The sequence below is a fragment of the Chanodichthys erythropterus genome, chromosome 13 (genome assembly GCF_024489055.1).
Source record: "Chanodichthys erythropterus isolate Z2021 chromosome 13, ASM2448905v1, whole genome shotgun sequence".
NCBI lineage: Eukaryota > Metazoa > Chordata > Actinopteri > Cypriniformes > Xenocyprididae > Chanodichthys > Chanodichthys erythropterus.
In genome coordinates, this window is record NC_090233.1 from 13,686,441 (window position 1) to 13,708,313 (window position 21,873).

Consider the following 21,873-nt stretch of genomic DNA (forward strand, 5'->3'; position numbering starts at 1 on the left):
GCCAATCAGAAGAGCGTGCACTGCAATCACAACCAAATGGACGGGCACATCAAATTCATAAATTAAACCATTTTAACATTAAAAATATATAGTGAAACAATCCTTGCCTCTTTTTCACATTGAGTTGAAAATTTGAATGTTAATGTTTCCTTTAACTTATTTTTAGGATCTGGGGTGAATTATCACTTTCAGTATGGCTATAAAGTTCACGCAAAACATTAAAACTCACATTAATTCTTTAAACCTTAAAGCACATAATCAGTGCCTGAGATTATCATTGTTATACTTTGTATGTTGTTGCTCCAGCCGCTGCGTCGCAAAAATAGAAACCGTTTCTAAAACAGAACTGTTGCTGTCGCGGCTGGTTATGACAAAAACTCTGATTAACATGGAAAAGATGATGATTAACATGGTTAAGACATGGTTTTAGGGCGAATCAATAAATTATGAATAATTTACTGCCATTATGTGAATAATATGCAATCAGTAAAACAATAACTAGTCTGATTATGAGCATTTTAAGACAAATACTTCATTTTTGGAGTCTGATTACATAATAAAGATGACATAATCAGTTACTACCCAGCACTGCATACGAGACAGAAGCACAAGTGTGACGTACCTGGAGCGGTGGAGCGCACCGGTGGAGTCTGTCTCTTTGACAGGAAGTTCCTCAGCTGAGACTGTTTGGCTGGGGTCATTTTAGCTGCAACACACACACACAGGATGACATCAAACTAGATCAACTCCTCACTGCATTCAACTGTGCAGAAGCATCATGAGTCTAATGGCATGGATAATTCAGATTAATGTGTTCAGCAGTGCTTTTAGACTCGAGGTGAAGGTGGATTGAACTCTGGGTGGTGAAGAGTTCATGCATCATCACAAAAGGACAATCATGCAGCTCTTACATGGTGATTTGGCAGGAGTTTTGGGTGCCGTTTCCAGACTGGCCTTCAGAAGAGCATCCTTCAAACTCTCCAGCTCACTGTCCAGACTGTAAAACAAACAGAAGAAAGTGAATCCTGAGGTTCAACAGCGACGCGCTCTTATTCAGCAGGAGCTCCAGACATATTTCTGCTCTTAAAGTAACCAAGAAATCATCATTTACTTTTTTATGAAATATTGCACTATTTATTATAAATGATTTATGCATACATCGTTTTAAATTCATGTTCCTTGTAATCTTGAATCGGAATATCTTCCCCTCCCTCTCTCAGCGGCATCTCTCCTCAAACAACCATCCAATCAATGGTAATACATTCATGTGAGGTCACAATGCCATTTGAAAACTTAAAAAAAAAAAAAAAAAAGACTTTGATTTTATTTCTGTCCCTTTTTTCCTCTCTCCATTTCTAATGTAGAAATTATTTATATTTCATATGGAAATAAAAAATAAATAAAGCATTAGTATGGTAGTGATGAAGAAGCTAAGCTATTTTTAAGCAATTTAATTTATTTTAATAATTACAAAATATTGTCATGGTTAATTTATTATCCATAAATTTGTAATGAATTGATTATAAAAACTATCAGCACTATTTTTCATTGAGTTTTATTTCAGTCAATGTATATTAAGTTTATTAAATAACAAAGAAGTTTTAGTTTTAGATAATACCCCACAGATCATTTATTATAGCTTGTCAAATTTGCCCCTATTTGAGTGTGAGCAAAAACACGCCCAAATAAAACACTCGTTTTTGTGTGTGTCCCTTTAAATGCAAATGAGCTGCTGCTCCCGCCCCCTTTCCAGAAGAGGGCGGGGCTTTAACAGCTCAAAAACAACAAAGCTGGAGAATCTCACGCAGCCAAAATGACGAAAGTGTTCAGCCTTACATTGTTCAAGCCGGAGTCGACACTGATGGAGAGACTCAGGAAGAAGTTACAACTTTTAGACGTTTCTGAATGGTTAGTGGATAAATTGATGTAGTTGCTGTGGAGTTGATTCAACTCATCCACTAGCATGTGCCGTCATGTTCATCTTTTGTGCAAATCCAGCGTTGAATTGATCCTCGTTTGTGAAGCAGTCCGGCGTAAAATGACGGCATGACAACAACACTCGACTACAACAACTCTTCCTCTTCTCTAAAGCAGCCCAACATGGCCCCGCCCCCTTTGTTGTGTGTTCTCAGGGGCGGGGTTTATGTAAATTGTAGGGTTAGTGATGTCACTAACTCAGGAAGAAGCTCATTGTAGTCCCTACCAGCCGTGTGCTGTAGTCCTTAGTGAAAATCAGTGAAAATATCCCATTTGCATTGAACTTTGAGTGTTGTAACTTTGCAGATGTTGTTTATGATCAAACAGCAACATTACACACTAACAAGAGTTAAAGTGAAATCATAATCAAGGACCCCTTTAAGATATAAACAACTGTGTTTATGTAATATTACTATTTTAACAACATTCTGTGGTGGTACCAAAGTACAATGAGAGTATCAGATGGTAACTCTAGCAGTGTGTGATATTGCAGTTGTTTTAACGTTGTGGGTCTCACCTCTGTTCGGAGGGTGTGGAGGGCGTCCGGCTGGCGAAGCTCCACACTGACGTCGCTCTGTAGAGTCTCAGCTTGTGCAGGTCACTCGCCAGCCGGTCCAGACGCTGCTTCTGCTGATTGATGATGTCCAGATTATTGGCCAGCGCTGCAAACAGAGCCTCTCTCTCAGGGACGATCATGTGCCTGCAGGAGAAAACACTGAACACTGAAACACTACGCACAATATTGAAAATAAAGCAGCGTTTTCATCCAATGTGTTCAAGAGAATAAAATAGTCACTTCCTGGTGCAAAATATCAGTAATAAAAATTTAAGTTGCTGCAATCAGGCTCTTTTTTTCCTTTTCCTAAATTATGTTCATGCATACTTTACGGTTTCATCCAGTGTTTTTTAATGCGATATCCAAAAATAGGTGGACAGATGCCGTACGGACAGAATATCACAGCCGCTCACCTCTGCTTCTTTTTCTTCTCCAAGTGCTTCTCCCACTCCACGTCTAAAACGTCATTCACGTCCTCCATGGCGAACTTCACGTACTGGTACAAGCGTCGGATCTCCTGTTACAAAAACACATTTCCTTTCAGCACACGTTCATACGCTCTTCATATGATGATCTGTCAAGCGTGCGTGTGACGAGACCTTGAGCTGCTCCTCTCGCCGCGGGTCCAGAGGTTTCTTGTAGAGCAGCTGGAGGTAGTCTTTGTCTCGGTTGAGCTCGCTCTGAGCTCGCGCCTCCTCCGCTCCGGCGAAGCCCTCCAGCAGGCTGGTCTTCAGCGCACTGATGTCACCGTGCAGAGACTGCGCTCAACGGATCGACACGGCCAGTCATGCATTCATACAACTCACAACTATTGTGACGTCTAGGGTTTAATTAGTTATTTCAGAACATCAAACTAAACGAATGCTGTCAAAATTAGCGTGCAATACATTTTTTTTTTGTTTAATCATGTTAAAAATATTTAACACAATTAGTGCAGCATCTGTTTTTTCCGTCATAATCTGGCTAGCGACTCGACGCGCTCCAGTATCGAGTTCTTATTCATGCCGTTTTGAGGAGTATCCTCATAAAAGTTGTCTTAAATGAGTTAAATAACGGCTTAAATGAACTTAAAAGCTCTCATTTTGGAGGCTGCGTCCTCCAGAGGTCACATTTGAAAGCTCCATACGTCATCAAGGATGTCTTATTTAAGAAAAGTAACCATAATAAAACTGACTTGTCCCTCGTGAGGTGTAAAATACTGACATTAATTTCTTAATTTGCAATCTAACGGTTACTTTTCTTAAATGAGACTGCCTCGATGACATATGCAGCCTTCAAATGAGACCTCTGGAGGATGCAACCTTCGATGCAGCAAAAGAGTTGTGAGGAAACAAGATGTTTTTTTTGTGGTCCAAAAAAAGAAAGAAGCAGCAGGATGAGTAAACTATGACGTGATTTTCATTTTAGGGTGATCTATCCCTTCAAGTGTGTGTGCCGTACCTCCGTGGTGTCTTTGATCTCCAGTGTGAAGTCGTGCAAGTTCTCAGAGTCTTTCCTCAGGTCTTTCATGTCATCTGTGCTGCCCACCCTGAAATCAGCATTTCTGCAGCGGGTCTTCAGATCGTCCAGCTCCTTCTGAAAGTGGGCAATCTGAGCAGAGAACAGAGCAGCGTAAATACGACTTGCACTCAGACGTGAGCGCGCGTTCATGTGATTATCGGCTCTACCTCCTCCAGTATTCCTGTCATGACGGGGTCCGTTTCTTTCTTCTGCTGTAGGTGTTTCTCCAGGGCTTTCATGGACACGGCCTGCCAGACCAAAAACACACTATTCAGATCAGTCTAGGGGTGTGCGTTATGACAATACAAGATTGTGAGCGATTGAAATGTCTCCACAATGTTCTTTCACAGAAAGGTCATTATTATTTTCATGCATTTTATTACCGTGTTGCTATGCAGTGACTATGGTACTTAAACAGAAATCACATCTAACAGTATATTGGATTTGTGCACTCGGTCTTAAAGTAACAGCAGCCTAATATAACTGAGGCTATCTGTGTCATTAATGTTAATCAAACAACAAAAGATGATGAGAAAACCACTCACTGCTCTTGACTGAATGACTTTTGTGGCTTTAATAAGAAATAAATGAATATTTAAATAATGCAGTTTATATAGACCTACTGTCGCAGAAAAACTGAAAGCTGTTTATTTAATGTTTCTTTCTTGTATTGCATTTATCCTGTTGTTTGTAATTCACATCTTTGTTCTTATTTTTAATAATAATCAAATAAAAGTGGAATAAGTCATTGGTCATCCCAACTTTGATCTAAAATGGTCTGTCATTATATTTTCCTTCATGTTTTGTTGGCTTTTGGGCTATTTTTTATTTATAAATAGGTAAATTAGTTTTTGCTGCACTGCTCAGTAACTTGCAAAACAGCCTTAAAACCAACATAGAAAAGAGTTGTGGCAAAATTGTAGATCGTGATCCTGCCAGAAAAAGTCACATGATGTTTTCGCCATATCACCCAATGAGGCTGGATGGACACTGGTGACATACCTGCGCAGACGGAGCGCTGGACGCAGGAGGGGCGACCGCAGCTGGTTTCTGCAGAGCGGCTGGAGGAGCGACACTCCGTGTCAACACTGAAACACAACAACAACATCATCATATTCTGATGCCTTAAAGAGATTGTTCACCCAAAAATTAAAATGATCCCAAGATTTACTCCCATCCTAGGTGTTTATTTCAGACAAACACAATTAGAGATACATTTAAAAAAAGAATTTTTTTTTGTAAGAAAAAAAATCCAAACTTAAAACTTTAAAAACTAAAATAACTAGCTTCCAGCAGACAGCCGTACGCATACTGTGCAAGTCGAATTGCACCGCAAGAGTAACCTCTGATATGATCTATGACGCAGGATGTAGGAGTATCAGCTTAGACGCCTCTCGCAGTTTAAACAAATAGGGCTGTGCAACAAACTCAAGCTCCTCTTCACTCATATCGAAATCCTCCGACATTTCTCTTCACATTTTCTCATTTTAGACTTCTAATTCGTGACCGGTGTTTTGTTTTGCTCTATCCTCTGAGCTTCCGCATTCATTACGTCACGTGTCGGGTCAGAGGTCATTCTTCCGCTGCAAATCAATGCATACGGCTGTCTGCCGGAAGCTAGTTATTATAGTTAATAAGGTTTTTAATATTGATATTTTTCTTAAAAAAAAAAACAACTAAACAAAAAACAATCGCTTCACTTCAGGAGGACTTTATTAACCCCCTGGAGTCGTATGGATTATCTTTATGATGGATGGATGCACTTTTTTGTGGGGGCTTCAAAACACTCCCCCCGTTCACTACCATTATAAAGCTTGGAAGAGCCAGAATATTTTTATCTCCGTGTTCGTCTAAAAGAAGATCATCATATACACTTCGGATGGCTTGAGGATGAGTAAATCATGGGATGATTTTCATTTTTGGGTGAACTATCCCTTTAATGCTCCAGGGGCCTCATTTATAAAGACATGCAAAGAATGATCCAAAATGTGAAAGTACGTCAGTTCCTGAAAAGTTCCTATGAATGATTTATAACATGCCCCATTGGAATAAAAAAGTTTGTAAATGCATCCCGCTTTAAAACAAAACAATAGTAAAAAGTAATTTATTCCTGTGATCAAAGCTGAATTTTCAGCATCATTACTCCAGTCTTCAGTGTCACATGATCCTTCAGAAATCATTCTGATATGATGATTTGCATTCCCATTCAATAGTTAAGAAACTGATACTTTTATCCATCAAGGATGCATTAAATTGATCAAAAGTGACAGTAAAGACATTTGTTACAAAAGATTCAATTTCAAATAAATAATGTTGTTCTTTTGAACTTTCTATTCATCAAAGAATCATGAAAAATAAAATGTATCACAGTTTCCACAAATATGAAGCAGCGCAACTGCAAAAAAATAAACATATACTACCGTACAAAAGTTTGGGATCTGTAAGATTTTTAATATTTTTAAAATAAGTTTCTTCTGCTCACCAAGACTGCATTTATTAAAACAGTAATATTGTGAAATATTATTACAATTTAAAATAACTGTTTTCTATTGGAATATATTTTACAAAGTAATTTATTTCTGTGATCAAAGCTGAATTTTCAGCATCATTACTCCAGTCTTCAGTGTCACATGATTCTTCAGAAATCATTCTAATATGCTGATTTGCTGCTCAAGAAACATTTATGATTATTTTCAATGTTGAAAACAGTTGTTTAAATTTTTTTCAGGATCCTTGATGAATAGAAAGTTCAAAAGAACAGCATTTATCTGAAATACAAAGCTTCTGTAGCATTATACACTACCGTTCAAAAGTTTGGGGTCAGTAAGAATCTTTATTTTTATTTTTTTGAAAAGAAATTAAAGAAATGAATACTTTTATTCAGCAAGGATGCATTAAATCAATCAAAAGTGGCAGTAAAGACATTTATAATGTTACAAAAGATTAGATTTCAGATAAACACTGTTCTTTTGAACTTTCTATTCATCAAATAATCCTGAAAAAAATATTGTACACAAATATTTTGTACAATTGTACACATTAAATGTTTCTTGAGCAGCAGATCAGCATATTAGAATGATTTCTGAAGGATCATGTGACACTGAAGACTGGAGTAATGATGCTGAAAATTCAGCTTTGATCACAGGAATAAATTACTTTGTAAAATATATCCAAATAGAAAACAGTTATTTTAAATTGTAATAATATTTCACAATATTACTGTTTTTTATTTTATTTTTAATTAAATAAATGCAGCCTTGGTGAGCAGACCAAACTTCTTTTAAAGACATTAAAAATCTTACCGATCCCAAACTTTTGAACGTTAGTGTATATTTTTTTTTCTTCAGGAAATCATATATATTATTTTCAGTGACAATTATCACAAAGCAGCTGCTCATTTGTGCATATAATAATATATCTGCACACTATGAATGTCTATTTATATTTACATTTTAATAAACAATGCCAGATTATTTTAATTTTTGGTTTATATGAGTGCATAAAGTTTGAACATGCTCTTCAGCATAAGAAGATTTTCACGTCAGTTTGTGCCTTTATAAATCCCGATTTGTTTCTCACTTCTGACGTAGGATGAAATCTGTGCATTTTATAAATGAGGCTCTAAGAAAAACCTGAAGAGGTGAAGAACTGGACGGAAGAGGATGTGAGGTGAGCGAGTACCTGCAGGAGCGGCTGGTTTGAGCGCAGCTCCCGTCAGACCGCTGACCTCCGCTGCTGGGGGTTTGGGTGTGGAGGTCAAAGAGAACGGCGGGGCAGCAGGTGCGACTGACGTCATAGAGTCCACCGCCAAAAACCTGCCGAAACACACACATGAAATGCTCATTTGATCATTCAGGATTGTCCAGGAAGAGTGATATTGAGATCAGGCGCTCACCTGTCAGTGAGGTTCGTCCTGACGGCAGGCGTGGCAGGCTCCGCCGGGGCTTTGGGGCCGCTGATGATGGGAGACACGGTGGGCAGATGCTGAGGAGGGGCGGACGCCGGAGCACCGCTGACCTCCTTCAGCGCGGAGGAAGTGAAGGAGAAGGCAGAAGCGTCGGAGGAGGACGTTTTGGGAGCACCAAAGGAGAAACCCCCCGCGGTGGAGCCGAGCGAGAAGCCTGAGGGTGCGGCAGAGCCCATAGGAGGAAGAGAGAAGGAGAAACCTGTGGTGGATGCAGAGGTGGGCGGGGCCGCTGGGGGCGGGGCTGTGAAGGATAATGTGACTGGGGGCGGGGCTGTGCCAGAAGATGCAGAGAAAGATGGGAAGATGGAGGACGCAGCTGAGACAGGAGCTGCAGAGAAGGACGACTCTGAAACGAAGAACGCAATAAAGTCACATGACTGGAGTTGGAGGGAAAACACGGCATCAGTGCTACAACAGAATTAAATCAGTCAACATCAAAGCAGCCTGTAGGTTTGATTCAGAGCACAATGATATACTTCAACCAAAATAAAAGAACGAACTGATGTGACATAACTTAGAACAAAATCAGAAGTTCGTTTGGGCAGTTAGAAACAGCTTGCCAAAGCGAATTTTATGGAAAAGTTGGTAAACATCTCTGAACTACTATAAAGTGCAAAAGTCAGTTCTGGAAGTAAAAACTCCATTCACTGATTTTTAACGATGACTTAAAAAGGTTGTTAATCGATGGAATATGTTTTTTTTTTTAAGTCAACAGAATGCATTATTTCAACATCTTTTTAAAATAATCATGTTTAACAGCTGAATTCAAGTGAAAAACTACATTACCCATGAAGCTTTACAAAAATTCAGAGCGTCGAAGTGAGCAAGTGAGTCATTCAGCATCGTCGAGAGGTTAAAAGGAATTGGACTGATGGTCGCGCTTGCCGTCGCTTCTCTACCGTCATCGTGTTATACCCGCCAATAGCGAGCAAGGTGGACAAGCCAGTCTGTGATTGGTTCCCGCAAAAGTGTAACAGACGCAGTAGAAATGAATGTACGGGTTTCCAGACTGAGTTGCCGGGCGAAATCAAATCGCCGGCAGATCAGGCTGGGTTTACCCAGTCTAGCAGTCATCTAAAGACAGTCTCAAAAACGTGGTTTGAAATGGCCGGTGTTAGTGACATCACAAACTACCTTGTAACCAATCACGTCAATGTGTGGGCGGGCTTTAGAATATCATTAATCATGACAGCTTTATTAAGATTAACTTTATTATTATGGAAATACCTGAAATACCCGAGAAGGCTTGAAGAACACGGATAAACCATGTGTTGTTATAGTCGTCTGTTTATTATAATCATGTTTAATCAAAGTGTTTCTATCTCCTTTTTACTCAGTCACAGCGATAGTATGATGTCCATAGGGGACTTCCTGGAACAACATTACTTCTGCGAGACATATTTGGAGTATCTGCTCAAGAGCGCCCTCCGGCGTCCAGTATGAAACAGACGTGTTTAACGGCAAGTAAAGCTCACTCAATCCTATTCTCTGTAAAAATAGGAAAAATAATATCTCTCTCTAAAGAACTTTGAGGGCAACATATCAATGTTTTTCTTCAACAGAAGGGATTTAGGCACATATTTCATTTTAAATGCATGGATTTTGGATACCTCCTGACAAAAATAAAGAAATTATCGTCACAGATTTTTATCATGATAATTTAATATTTTATAATAAATCCTTAGACCTTTCTAATTATTTATAGTCATAGGCTGCTTATGGCAGTGAAATCAGAAATGGTGGACATGCTGGTTTTCTTAGAAAGAAACCTTTAAACATTGAAAGCAGGTAGTTTCTGCCAGTGTTCTAATTTTAATCTTATTTTAATCTTATTAATTTTAATCTTTTAATCTTCATTGTGCATTTATTTTGTTTTATAGGAAAGTGTCACCACTTTTCAAACTTTACCCACTAAGTGAGGAATGTAAAAACTGAGTATATCGGGGCCTTAAGCGAGTCTTATAGCTGCGGTCTTACCGGCGGCAGGCGCTCTCTCTCCATCCTCGGGCAGCGGGACGGCAGCCACGGTCAGCTGTTTTGCCCCTGGGTTGAGGTTCAGTAAAGAGAAAGGACACAGGACTCCATCTGTAGACAGCAGCATCAGCGTCGGTGCCGGAGGCAACCTCTTCTCATCAGCTGAGGACGACACAAACACAAAACACTTTACAACAAACAACCAGTCTCTGTGACAACTGGTGAAAAGCTAACTAATTAAACTGAAAGAACCATTAAAATAAACAAATGTGGCTGCACAAATAAAAAGAATAGTTAAATGGTGACCTTTTTCATTGATCTATTTTGCACCTGTTGAAGATGATTTATACTCTTCCCCTCTTTTGCACAATTAAATGACATAAAACTGAAATGGCAACATATCTTTTAAAATAAAAGAGTGGCTCTGTGTTCATTTACATGTAAATGTTGAATCTCACCAACTCCGTCTCTACAAGCGCTGCAAGTTTAATGTGCATTCTGGGACGTAAATACAGGAAATACATCATGCAAATAGACAAGCATCAATCACAGGAGCTCTTACACAGCTGAATGTCCTCCTGGCTAGTGTAATCGATGGCCACGCCCACAGGAAGTGTGTCCTCGCTGTTCTCTGTGACAGGCAGCTCCGCTCGACTGGCGTCTTCCAGAATCCACAGCTCCCAGTTCACCTGTACACGTCACATCACATCAAACCTCTGCGACAAACACTCCTGACCAGTGCTACTGAAGCGCCACTGACACACTGTTATAGATTTTACTCAGATTTTATTATGTTCATGCATGTTGGTGCATTATAATTAAAGTACTTGAATTTAATTAACATTTGCAGTTAACTTTCCTAATGCATTCGGGTCTGTTTTGACCAGTTTTTAGTAAAAAAAAAATTAAACTGGATGCGTGTTAAGACTGCCAAATACATGTTTTTTTTCCCCCCAGATTTTTTAAAATAAAAACATAAGAGATGTAACCATTTAAATATTTAGATATAACAACTATAAAATGGCAAATTAATGTCTGTTTGTAGATCAAATATTAATAGACCAAATAGTCTAAATTTGAAAAAGGAAAGAGGGTTTGAAAAAGAAGTTTGCTGCCACCTATTGATGAACCATTGCAGCATAAAAAGGAGATTCAGAATGCTTATGCAAGTAAAATTAATATATTTTGTTTGAATACATTGAGTAATATTGATTTTTTTGTTAGAAAAATAATAGTTTTCATAAATATTGACAAAAACAATACACATTTTCTTGCATCACACTGTTTTTTTCTGTAATTCTTGTAACATTTTAAATTTCAAAGAATTTCTTGATTTATTTAATTAATAAAAAGGGGGTAAATTAAGTGGTAAAAACATGGTAACATTCAAAACCTAAAAAGTTTCCACATTCACTAATTAATGGGAAATTACTGATCAGATACAATATGGTTTTAGTGGAGAAATTTAAAGTTATGACTGTTTAATAAGCTTACATTTCACCGGGTCCGTTTATGCAACAGATGTATACAGTTTTTTCAATGCATTACAGTTAAACTTAACTTTACCTCTAACCATAACCCAACAATTACCCAAAAACCCCTATAATATTAACCCTTTACTCTAATCCTAACCATATCTCAAACTCATCAGCAGTAAATGTGGGATTTTTCCAGAATAACATGTAGTTGCCTAGTAAATCCATAGAGTTGTAGGTGTTTAATGTTACTATATAGTATAGGGCCCAATGAAATCAGTTTTATTAATATTTCTGCACTCCATTTTAATGGTTAAATTAAATTTAAGTAATCAAAAAGCATGTCCAATTAATTAAAATAATGAAACTTATAAAATTTAACAACAATTCATTAAAAGTTTAGCAAAAAATATATATATTTTTAGTGCCCTATGTCATATGTTTTATTTTTTCCCCCTCAAATTCTGTTTTTACCAGTTGTCTGGATTCCAATTTAATAGTTTAATTTTAATTATATTAATTTTAATAATCAAAAAGCATACCTAATTAATTGAATTCATAGAAACAACAAAATGTAGTAATTTAAAAAAAAAACTATGAAATGTTTTGTTTTTGTTCTTTTAGAAATTCTGTGTTGTGCATTTTAATTTTTTCTGGCAATCAACTGAAGGCAAAAAACATTCATTAAATCATTTGAAATTAAACTTTTGTCAAACAAAGTGCTGCACAACAGAGCTTTACTGTTAAAATTAAATCATGGAAGAAAAAATTTGATTATCCCATAGAGTTTTAATAATAATTTATTATTATTATTAGTGTTGGTATTATTAATATTACATTGAGACACAGCTAAATTCTACTGTACAACAGTAATACATTTCTGTCACTATTTCTAAACCGAACTTTTATTTTGACGGGCTGCCGTGAAGACCTTTGAGTTTCTGTGTGTTTATGATATGATGATAGTTTTTCTCAAATGAAATGGTAAAATGCTCATGGAGTGACTCTCAGAGCGGCTCTGGAGATAAAGTTCATGCGGATATATCCTCATATAGTGAGGCGGCAGAGGCTGAAAACACGGCGAGCCTCACGTGTAACCGTGCGTCTGCACCATTCATTCACACAGACACAGAACATGATTTAAGTGTAACCACCTACTTTTTATTTATCGATCAAAAATTTGAGAAATTCCAGGACATTCCATGTTATACAGTAAATTCTGTTTTTATGACTGGATTCTGTCCGTATTTCCTGCATCACGGAAATCATAGAGCCCTAATAGAAGCCACTTAATATAGTGAGACCATTTATTTTATTTCAAGTGACGATTTTTGCTTGTGTGTTTTATTTATGGCTTTAGTTTTAGTTAACGATAATAACGTGCTTTGGAGTGTTGTGTTTACCTTGTCCTCTTGTTTAGCGATGATGCTGACCTCAATCGCAGCAGCGGATGCGGCTAAGACCAGATCCCTGCGCAGAAGAAATCAGTTTCATTAGATTTATCATTTCCAGCGATGTTGACCAACAAAACTCATGTGCGACACCAGCCTCACCAGTCTTCCATATGGGTCAGGTAGTAGTGATGCTGCCTCTCGGTGCAGGTGCCGTACACCAGGTCGTTGAAGTTCAGATAGCGCTCGCCTCTCTTCTCGTCCTTTTTCTGACACACACACACACGGGGCACGTCAGCATGGTCGTGTCTGAAAGGTGTTGTACGATGTGTTTTGCAAGAGTAACTCACGGGCAGCGACACCACCACTAGCTCCGGCGGCGTCTCCAGAGATCCATCAGCCGCTGCGTACGCCACCGCGAAGTTATATGTGCTGAGCCACAACACGTCCAGCACTGCAGATCACATGACACAGTACAACATGATGCAAGTTTGACTGAGGATTAAAATGTGCAATTACGTAGTTCTGTCTCTCGTTTTCACTTTCCAAACGAACACTGGATAATGGTAATTTGTTTCCACCTCGAAGTAAAAAATAAAAAGTAATTGCGTAATTTTTTATTCAGTGGCGGAAACAAGCTTCCATAGTGGATGATTTTCAGTAAAGCACGTGTAATTGGCGTTTAACTACGTGTTTTTTATTTCTCGCACTAACACAGAGGATGATGGGATGGAGCTGAAGAATGAACCAAAATAAAACCAAAATCACCACATGGCTTAGCGCGATTATCAAATTGCCAAGGCTGCGATTTTATTAAACAAATAAATGCTGTGTCAATAAAGGCTTGATGGTTTGTTAGAAAATGAATAAATGAGCTACAGTATCAATTGTATTATTGTACTATTAAATTTTTCTTAATTTTTTTACAGTAAATTTACAGTATAATATTACAATATTACCTGTAATTACTATTTTCTATTAACTAATAAATTGTCCAGAAAAGACTGTTTAATGTTTGAAAATTAGCTAAAGTATTGTAATAGTACCTTAAAATAAAATAATTATTTTTTCTTACAGTAAAAATTCTTGATTTTTATTTTACTGCAAAATATTGCAATAGTAATATTTTTATTTTTTAAATATATTATTTAATAACAGTAGTTGTCATAATAAATGTGCTGCATCAAAAAAAGCTTGATGTTTAATGTTTGAAAATTACCAAAAGTATTACAATTGTGCTGTTAATACAATTATTATTATTATTATTATATTTCTTAAATACTTAAAAATAATTTTTATAATAACGTCACAGTAAATTTACAGTAAACTATTACAACAGTAACTGTAATTACTACTTACTATTAACTAATAAATTGCCCAAAAATCATTGACGGTTTAATGTTTGAAAATAAGCTAAAGTATGGTAATTATACTGTCGTACCTTAAAATAAAATTATTATTTTTTATTATATTTTTCTTAAAGTAAAAAAGTTATTTTACTATAAAATAATTACATTTTTTACATTTTTTCATATATTTAATAAAACTTAATTTAATTTTAACTTTATATATTTTTATTTAGTATTAGTAGTTTGGTAATAATAATAAATGTGCTGTATTAAAAGCTTGACGGTTTAATGTTTGAACTTTTTTGGTATTATTTATATACATTTTATATATTTTGTATGTATTTATAAAATAAATATATAAATTATTTTGGTATTGCAATTGTACTGTTGTACTATAAAATAAAATTAGTCTTATACTTTTCTTAAATAGTAAAAATATTATTTATAAAAATATTTTACACTAAAATATCACAATAGTAATTTTTCTAATTCTGTTTAATATTTTTATTTATTAATAGTAGTTTAGTATTTGTAATAAAAACAACAAAAATAATAATACATTAACAAAATAATAATAATAACAATAATAATAATAATAATAATAATTATTATTATGTAGTCATATTGCTATAGATTATTTCGATTATTTCCCCCAATCACACAAGTCTGGGTTTAAAGTGGTGTTGGTGCTCATATTGCAAATACGGTCAGTGTAACATCAGTGCTGATGTGGAGCAGGGCAAGCTTATTTATAAGCACATTTCATACACAATGATAATTCAAAGTGCTTTACACAGAAGGAATTAAAAAAAAAAAAAAAAAAAATGCAAGAATAAAAGATGATATAAAATATGTTAAAACAGCTTAGAATGAAAGTGAATCTGAGCTGTCGTACCTTTGACGGGGTGATCCTGGCTGTAGAAGCTGGGACAGGGGATCACCTTCTTGGCCTGTAAGGTCTGAGACACACAAACACACGGCATGAGTTAAGACACTGGACTAAAGGCCCGCTCAGAACGATATCGTTCTTGGTGTGAACAAGCCTTAAAGTGTTAACAGATGATGTGTGAAGATCTGTCCATCATTAATGTCCATGTACACACTTACAGGAGTGAACTGAACCACTGTGGCGTCCTGTTTCCCAGCAGACACCTGCTTCCCTTTGGGACTCCAGCAAACTACAATGTGCGAGAGAGGAACAAACATATTTAAAGGGCAAAGACACTGTGACATCCCACTGAAAAATCCCCACAGTGAACTCCTGACAGTGAACACTGACCGCAGGTGATTCCCGTGGAGGCCGGGAGCTGAGCGACCACATTGACAGAGTCCTGCACGTCCAGCACCATCATACTGCCGTCGGACAGACACGCGGCCAGACGGAACGCCTCCACCGGACTCCACTTCAGATCCTGGACCAGCGTGTCCGGAGCAGCCGAGGGTCTGAAGGAGGTGAAGGGACGCTTCTCCTGTCTGTCCTGCTGCGGCAAACACATGACATCAACCCTCAGGTGACCATCAGCGGTCACAACAGACCCACGACAAGCAGCCATGTTTTATTTTTTCCATGAGATAAATGTAATATATTTTGTTACAACATCTGAAAGAAATGTAAATAAAATAAAAAAAAATAAATAAATAAAAAAAAATACATTTTTTATATACACACTGTATATTTTTTGTTTATATACATTCATGCATTTTTTTAAAATATTAAATTAAAATATGAAATTATATACACACATATATATATATATATATATATATATATATATATATATATATATATATATATATATATATATATATATATATTATAATTTCATTTAATTTCATTTTTTTTTTTTAAACATACTTTTTAAATTTCATTTTAATTTAATTACATTTCTTTTAGATGTTTTTTTTAAGGTTGTGTATTCCTTAGCTTAAGAGTAAGAGTATAAGAGTATTTTCAGACATATTTACTAATAGTAGAAAATGTTATTATGTTGTGCATTTGGACACATTTCAGCATGATCAAAGCCCACATCCTCAAAAATTGCTCCGTATCTTCATATTTATCGTATTTCCCGTTAATTCGCAAAGATCACAAGTGTGACACTTTGGCTTTTTCTCTTTATGAACACAATTTCATTTTTCAAATAGCAAGTGCCACAAAAGTCACCAAGTTTTGTACCATTCAGCTTTATTTTGATAAGTAACAATGCATCTACATGTCAACAATCTCTCAGAGTATTAGTAGACTGTAAGGTCAGTGTTAGTAGAATAAGCTGACATGTAGATGCAAAGTTACTTATAGTCTGTAAAATGTACCTAAAATGTAACAGAGGGTTAATAAAAGCAGCCCCCCCCCCCAACCATATCATGCAAAGCAGACACAGAGCTTTATTAATGACTGAACTTTAAGATGAAAAACAAACTAAACATAAAATGCTGCTTGACTTGGAAACAAATGAAAACAGCTGAAATATAATGAAAAGAGATGAATGACCTTGTTCAGGAAGGTGCGGACGTCGTAGAAGTCCAGTGTGAGGCCACCGGCGCCACCCACACCGCACACGGACAGCGTGAGCTCATCACTGCTCAGGGCCATGTGATGCATCACCATGTCAACAGTCACCGTGACAGCGCTCGGGCACTCGACTGACGACACACAAGACACACACATCAGTCTGATCGCACTCACACCGGCGGCTTTTAGTTTTATTTACGTTACACAAGAATAATGTTCTTGAAATTAAATTTAAGTCAGCATGAAAGGGAAGTTGTGCTGGTCTTTTCTCCTCTATTGTACCGTATATCCTGAGTGAAACGGCTTCCCAAACAAATGTAATTGATTGGATGGTTGTGGTTTACTACTGCTGGATCTCATGTGAGTGAATAAGTTCCCCTCCCTCTCTCAGTGACATCTCTTCACTTCTCCAACCTGTCACTCGGATATACACTACCATTCAGAAGTTTGGAAACATTACTATTTTTAATGTTTTCGAAAGAAGTCTCTTTTGCTCATCAAACCTTCATTTATTTGATCAAACATACAGAAAAAAACAGTAATATTGTGAAATATTAGGGCTGGGTATTGCCACAATTTTCACGATTCGATTACTATTCACATGCTTTCGATTCGATTATTTTGGATGTAGTATTTCAGTACACGGCAAATTTTCTAGAGGAAAAAAATCTTTCAACTAATGCTGTAAACTACACATGGGAGTCAGTTGGTACTACTATAATAATATTGAAGGTTAAATTAACTTATTTATATACAAACACTTAAATTACACTCAATTATGTTTTTATTATGAATAAAGTTTAGAATTACATAATCATATTTCTACTCCAATTCGTTTTTTTGAAATACAACCATTTAAATCAGGGCTGTCATAACTGATTTATTCAAACATGCATTAAATATTGAAGAACATTAAAAATGACTAATGAGTTTATGGTCACTGAATATGTTTTTCTGAGGTAAATGTGACGTCACGTGACATTGAAGCTGTTTTATTGAGGTTGAAGCACTGTTTGAGCGATTACACGAGACATGATACGGATTTCGGTAAGTTGTACTGTATATTTTAACATACCTTCAGATGTTCATTCATGTTTATTTCGCTGTAATTGGTATTAAAGCGGAGGAGAGGATGATCACATGCTTCTCTTTAACTGAGGCGCTAAAGCGATCTGTCACGCCACATTAAACAGCGCCAAAATGGCATTTATTTTTTGAATTTCATAAGATGGACGTCATTTGAAATCTGAGACTTTGCTTCATATCAAAAGTAACAAAGATTATTGAGATTTATTGGATGGGAGGCGCTGCATATTCTGCTCATTCATCAACTGGAAACAGACTAGAATAATCGATTCTTGGGATTTAAGAATCGATATCGGTTCGTAAATATAAGAATCGATTAAAATCGAGAAATCAATATTTTTTACCCAGCCCTATGAAATATTATTACAATTTAAAATAATGGTTTTCTATTTTAATATCATTTAATTTTTTTTTTTTTCTGTAATACAAAGCTAAATTTACTCCAGTCTTCAGTGTCACATGATCCTTCAGAAATCATTCTTATATGATGATTTGATACTCAGTTATTATCAATGTTGAAACAGTTGTGCTTCTCATTTTTTGGAAACTGTGATACTTTTTTTAGGATTCACTGATGAATAAATAGTCAAAAAGAACAGCATTTATTTAAAATAGAAATATTTTCTAACAATACAAATCTTTACTATCACTTTTTATCAATTTAACACATCCGTGCTGAATAAAAGTATTAATTTCTTCCAAAAAAAAAAAAGAAAAAAAAAAATTACTGACCCCAAACTTTTGAACAATATTGTATATTGTTACAAAATATTTACTTTAAATAAATGCTGCTCTTTTTTAACTTTTTATACATCAAAGAATCCTGAAAAAAAAAGTATCACGTTATAAAAAAAATATCAAGCAGCACAACATTTGTAATAAATCATCATATTAGAATGATTTCTGAAGGATCATGTGACACTGAAGACTGGAGTAATGATGCTGAAAATTCAGCTTTGTGTCACAGAAATAAATTATATTTTAAAGTATATTAAAATAGAAAACCATTATTTTAAATTATAATAATATTTTACAATATTACTGTTTTTTTTCTGTATTTTTGATCAAATAAATGCAGGTTTGATGAGACTTCTTTCGAAAACATTAAAAATAGTAATGTTTCCAAACTTTTGACTGGTAGTGTACGTCACAATAGGGAAGAAAAGACCAGCGCAACTTGTTTCACGCTGACTTTTTAGACATGACCGACTGCGTTCACACCGGTGTCATTGGGGTTTCCCTCCTGCCGTCCGGCGGTGATGACGTCTCTCGTCCAGAACACCTTGAGCGTTTGGTCTCTGCCGACGAACGTCAGGCCATACTTGTTGGAGACAGAGAGAAGACTGGAGCGCTCTTTAGGCAGATCAGCAGACGACTCAAACACACGGATCTTCTTCATCTGACGGAACTGGAAGTCCTGGAGAGCAAGAGCATCAGATGACTGACATTAGATCAGTTATTAGTACAGCAAACACACATGATGACAGAAGTGAAACTAATAATGACAACACACAGTCATGATTCACTTTCACTTCACAGCATAAATAACTTAAAATCTGATGAAAGAAAGCCTGATTTCAGAAAACTGAGTAATAAGTGAGTCTGAAATGAACCTTTGTAGAGAATCTGATGGGAAAATATATTTCTCTCTAATGTACTTAGTGTATTTATTTCTCAAAAGATAATAACCATTTTACAAAAGTTACACTACATCGACTTATAAGAGAAAGTAAACACATTTAGACAACATATATCTGCCACAGAACATTTTACTCTAATAATAATAATAATAATAATAATAATAATAGCACTAGCCGTTGAGTGTGTCACCTTCATCTCTCTCTCTGGAATGGAGTCCGGATCGTCTCCCATCTTTACAAAGCGTCCCGCTCGCGTCGCCAACAACAATAACAAGTAAATATGAATTTAATTAAGTTATTAATAGAGAATTAATGAATTTATTCTGGTCATCTCAAACTCTCTGCGTGCTAGCAAGAACCCGCGTTGAACTTTGGCAGGAAATGACGCGTGTTTTGAAGCGGAAACTTGTCTCCTTCTCTTCGGACATTGACATCTACTGGCCAAACGGAGCACAGCGGCAGCTGAACATGAGGTAATAATGGAGGGATTTTAATCTTTTAGACAACACTGACCCCCAAATTTGACCATTTTGGCTCGAGGAACCCCATTCTAAAATTTAAAAAACAGCTATAAATGTATAAAGACAAGTTTTAGGCTGTACTGTTAAAAAAAAAAAAAAAAAAAAAAAAATATATATATATATATATATATATATATATATATATATATATATTATATATGTAAAATATGTTTATTTTAAAATATGTTTATTTTAATCATTTATTTTTGATTTAGGCCTATTTTACAGTTTTACTCTGAATTTTTCTTAATTATTCCCTAGCAGACCCAATTTATACTATGACAAATTAATACTATAAATATGTGTAAAATATTAGGAAAATATTCAATTTCTGTTACATTATTACATTTTTTTTTACCCACAATACTGTACTGTTATTTATTCCCTTAATTAAATGCATTTGTTTATATTAATAATTAATTTTTAACTTAAAATTTTTAACTTAGATGGTCAGTTTACACCCACCTACTGACTCGGCTCAACTTACCCTAACCTGGGGTAAATTGAGCCAGAGGAACACTTTTTTTTTTAAGAAGCCATATTTTTAGAGCCCTATGTCATAGATGTATTCTGATCATTTAACATCCTAAAATTACTTTAAATACTATCATTGTGCTTCTGCCTCATTTTCCCTTATCTTGAGGACCACATAAGTATCAGGGCACGGCTGCCACCTTGTGGATAAACTAATTACTGCAAAAAAAATTAAATGCGCATGTGCGACCTGTGCGTAAAATCCGGTGGTGCGCGTACTCTGATGATGACAAAATTAGTGCCACGCACACTGTATGCTGACCCAGGCTTAAACATAAAAAATGAAGTATACTTTGGGCTTCAGTCAACACAACGGGTGAGAAAAAATCTCCAGCCTCCGGGAAATCACTCGTTTTAAACAACCACCGACCAGAGGAGAGTCTGCTGGCAAAAAGAGATGGCGACAGACCTCGTAATAAAACAAGAATCAACATTAGCTTGGCTTTTCAGAGGTGATGGTGTTTTATTACTCAACAGGTGAGTAAGTTGTTTTATTGAACAGATAAATTGCCAAATGTAGCTCTATAACAGAGTTCATTATAAAGCATTATCTATTGTGAAGGCTCATTATGGTTGTTGTAGCGCTGTGCTGGAATTTATTTTCAAGGAGTACCGTGTCTATTAATGAGTAAAGCTACAGTAACGTCTTTAGCTTGAGATCCTTTCCATTTAAACTGGTTATATCTCTCAAGCCTAGTAGTGAATGTTTTATGAGCAGCAGGATAATCATATTCATCTGCAGAGCCAAAGCACATCCAAAACAATGTTCTTCTGCAAAATGCATGTAGTTTTGTAGTTTTAAAATATAGTATACGTTTAAAAAGAAACAAGCATCACACAACACAATGACACTGGGAATGAAAGAGATTTTATTTGTGATGTGTTGCAGTAGACATAATTGTTTCTTAGTTCAATAAAAAAGCAGTTTAATGGTTTGTTATAAACTTTCTTAAGGAACCTGTCTTTAATGCAAAGCATGAAAGCGCATCGCTACAGGCAAAGCTTAGCTATCGTTATATTTGAGTCGTGGCCTCGTGTGTTCAGACGAGAAACACATTCAATAGCAGAAATCCTGAAAACATCTTCTTCCTCTGATTGTCGGCGCTCGGAGCTCAAGGCTTTAAAGCTCCCAGTGAATTTATTTCACCAAGCTTCACACGAACTGTGAGGCGTTTAAAGTGCTGCCGTTATTTACAAGGAGAAACACGCATACGAACAGTGCGCACGTGCACACGGGACACCAGTCTGTGGAGAAACAGCATGCAGTTATTATAGGCAGATAATTAATGCGCATAATAATTTCAATAATTAAACAGTAAGTCTTTCGGTTGCACAGAGGAATATGCAACTTCCTCAGGGTGATTTTCACTCCAAAATCAAAGGAACAAAAT

The 21,873-nt window shown here is 36.0% G+C and overlaps 1 protein-coding gene across 5 annotated transcripts in view; it reads right to left on the reverse strand.

The window, feature by feature from the left end:
- The window catches only part of nup214 (nucleoporin 214), a 52,961-nt gene extending 33,141 nt beyond the window's left edge, over positions 1–19,820 (reverse strand). For 2 of the 5 annotated variants that reach the window (XM_067405786.1, XM_067405787.1), the window contains exons 1-21: positions 19,618–19,820; positions 19,009–19,204; positions 16,681–16,832; positions 15,469–15,667; positions 15,297–15,367; positions 15,085–15,148; positions 13,191–13,294; positions 13,003–13,109; positions 12,853–12,919; positions 10,537–10,663; positions 9,978–10,136; positions 7,929–8,346; positions 7,715–7,848; positions 5,036–5,121; positions 4,201–4,281; positions 3,974–4,123; positions 3,133–3,291; positions 2,947–3,050; positions 2,495–2,677; positions 912–997; positions 623–706 (exon numbers count right to left, since the gene is read on the reverse strand). In XM_067405786.1, coding sequence (XP_067261887.1) covers positions 623–706; positions 912–997; positions 2,495–2,677; positions 2,947–3,050; positions 3,133–3,291; positions 3,974–4,123; positions 4,201–4,281; positions 5,036–5,121; positions 7,715–7,848; positions 7,929–8,346; positions 9,978–10,136; positions 10,537–10,663; positions 12,853–12,919; positions 13,003–13,109; positions 13,191–13,294; positions 15,085–15,148; positions 15,297–15,367; positions 15,469–15,667; positions 16,681–16,832; positions 19,009–19,204; positions 19,618–19,659 — 2,773 coding nt within the window. In that variant the 5' untranslated portion in view covers positions 19,660–19,820. Of the gene's footprint in view, positions 1–622; positions 707–911; positions 998–2,494; positions 2,678–2,946; positions 3,051–3,132; positions 3,292–3,973; positions 4,124–4,200; positions 4,282–5,035; positions 5,122–7,714; positions 7,849–7,928; positions 8,347–9,977; positions 10,137–10,536; positions 10,664–12,852; positions 12,920–13,002; positions 13,110–13,190; positions 13,295–15,084; positions 15,149–15,296; positions 15,368–15,468; positions 15,671–16,680; positions 16,833–19,008; positions 19,205–19,602 lie in introns of all 5 variants that reach the window. The other 3 variants (XM_067405785.1, XM_067405783.1, XM_067405784.1) reach the window with 3 other exon arrangements.
- Positions 19,821–21,873: the final 2,053 nt, after the last annotated feature.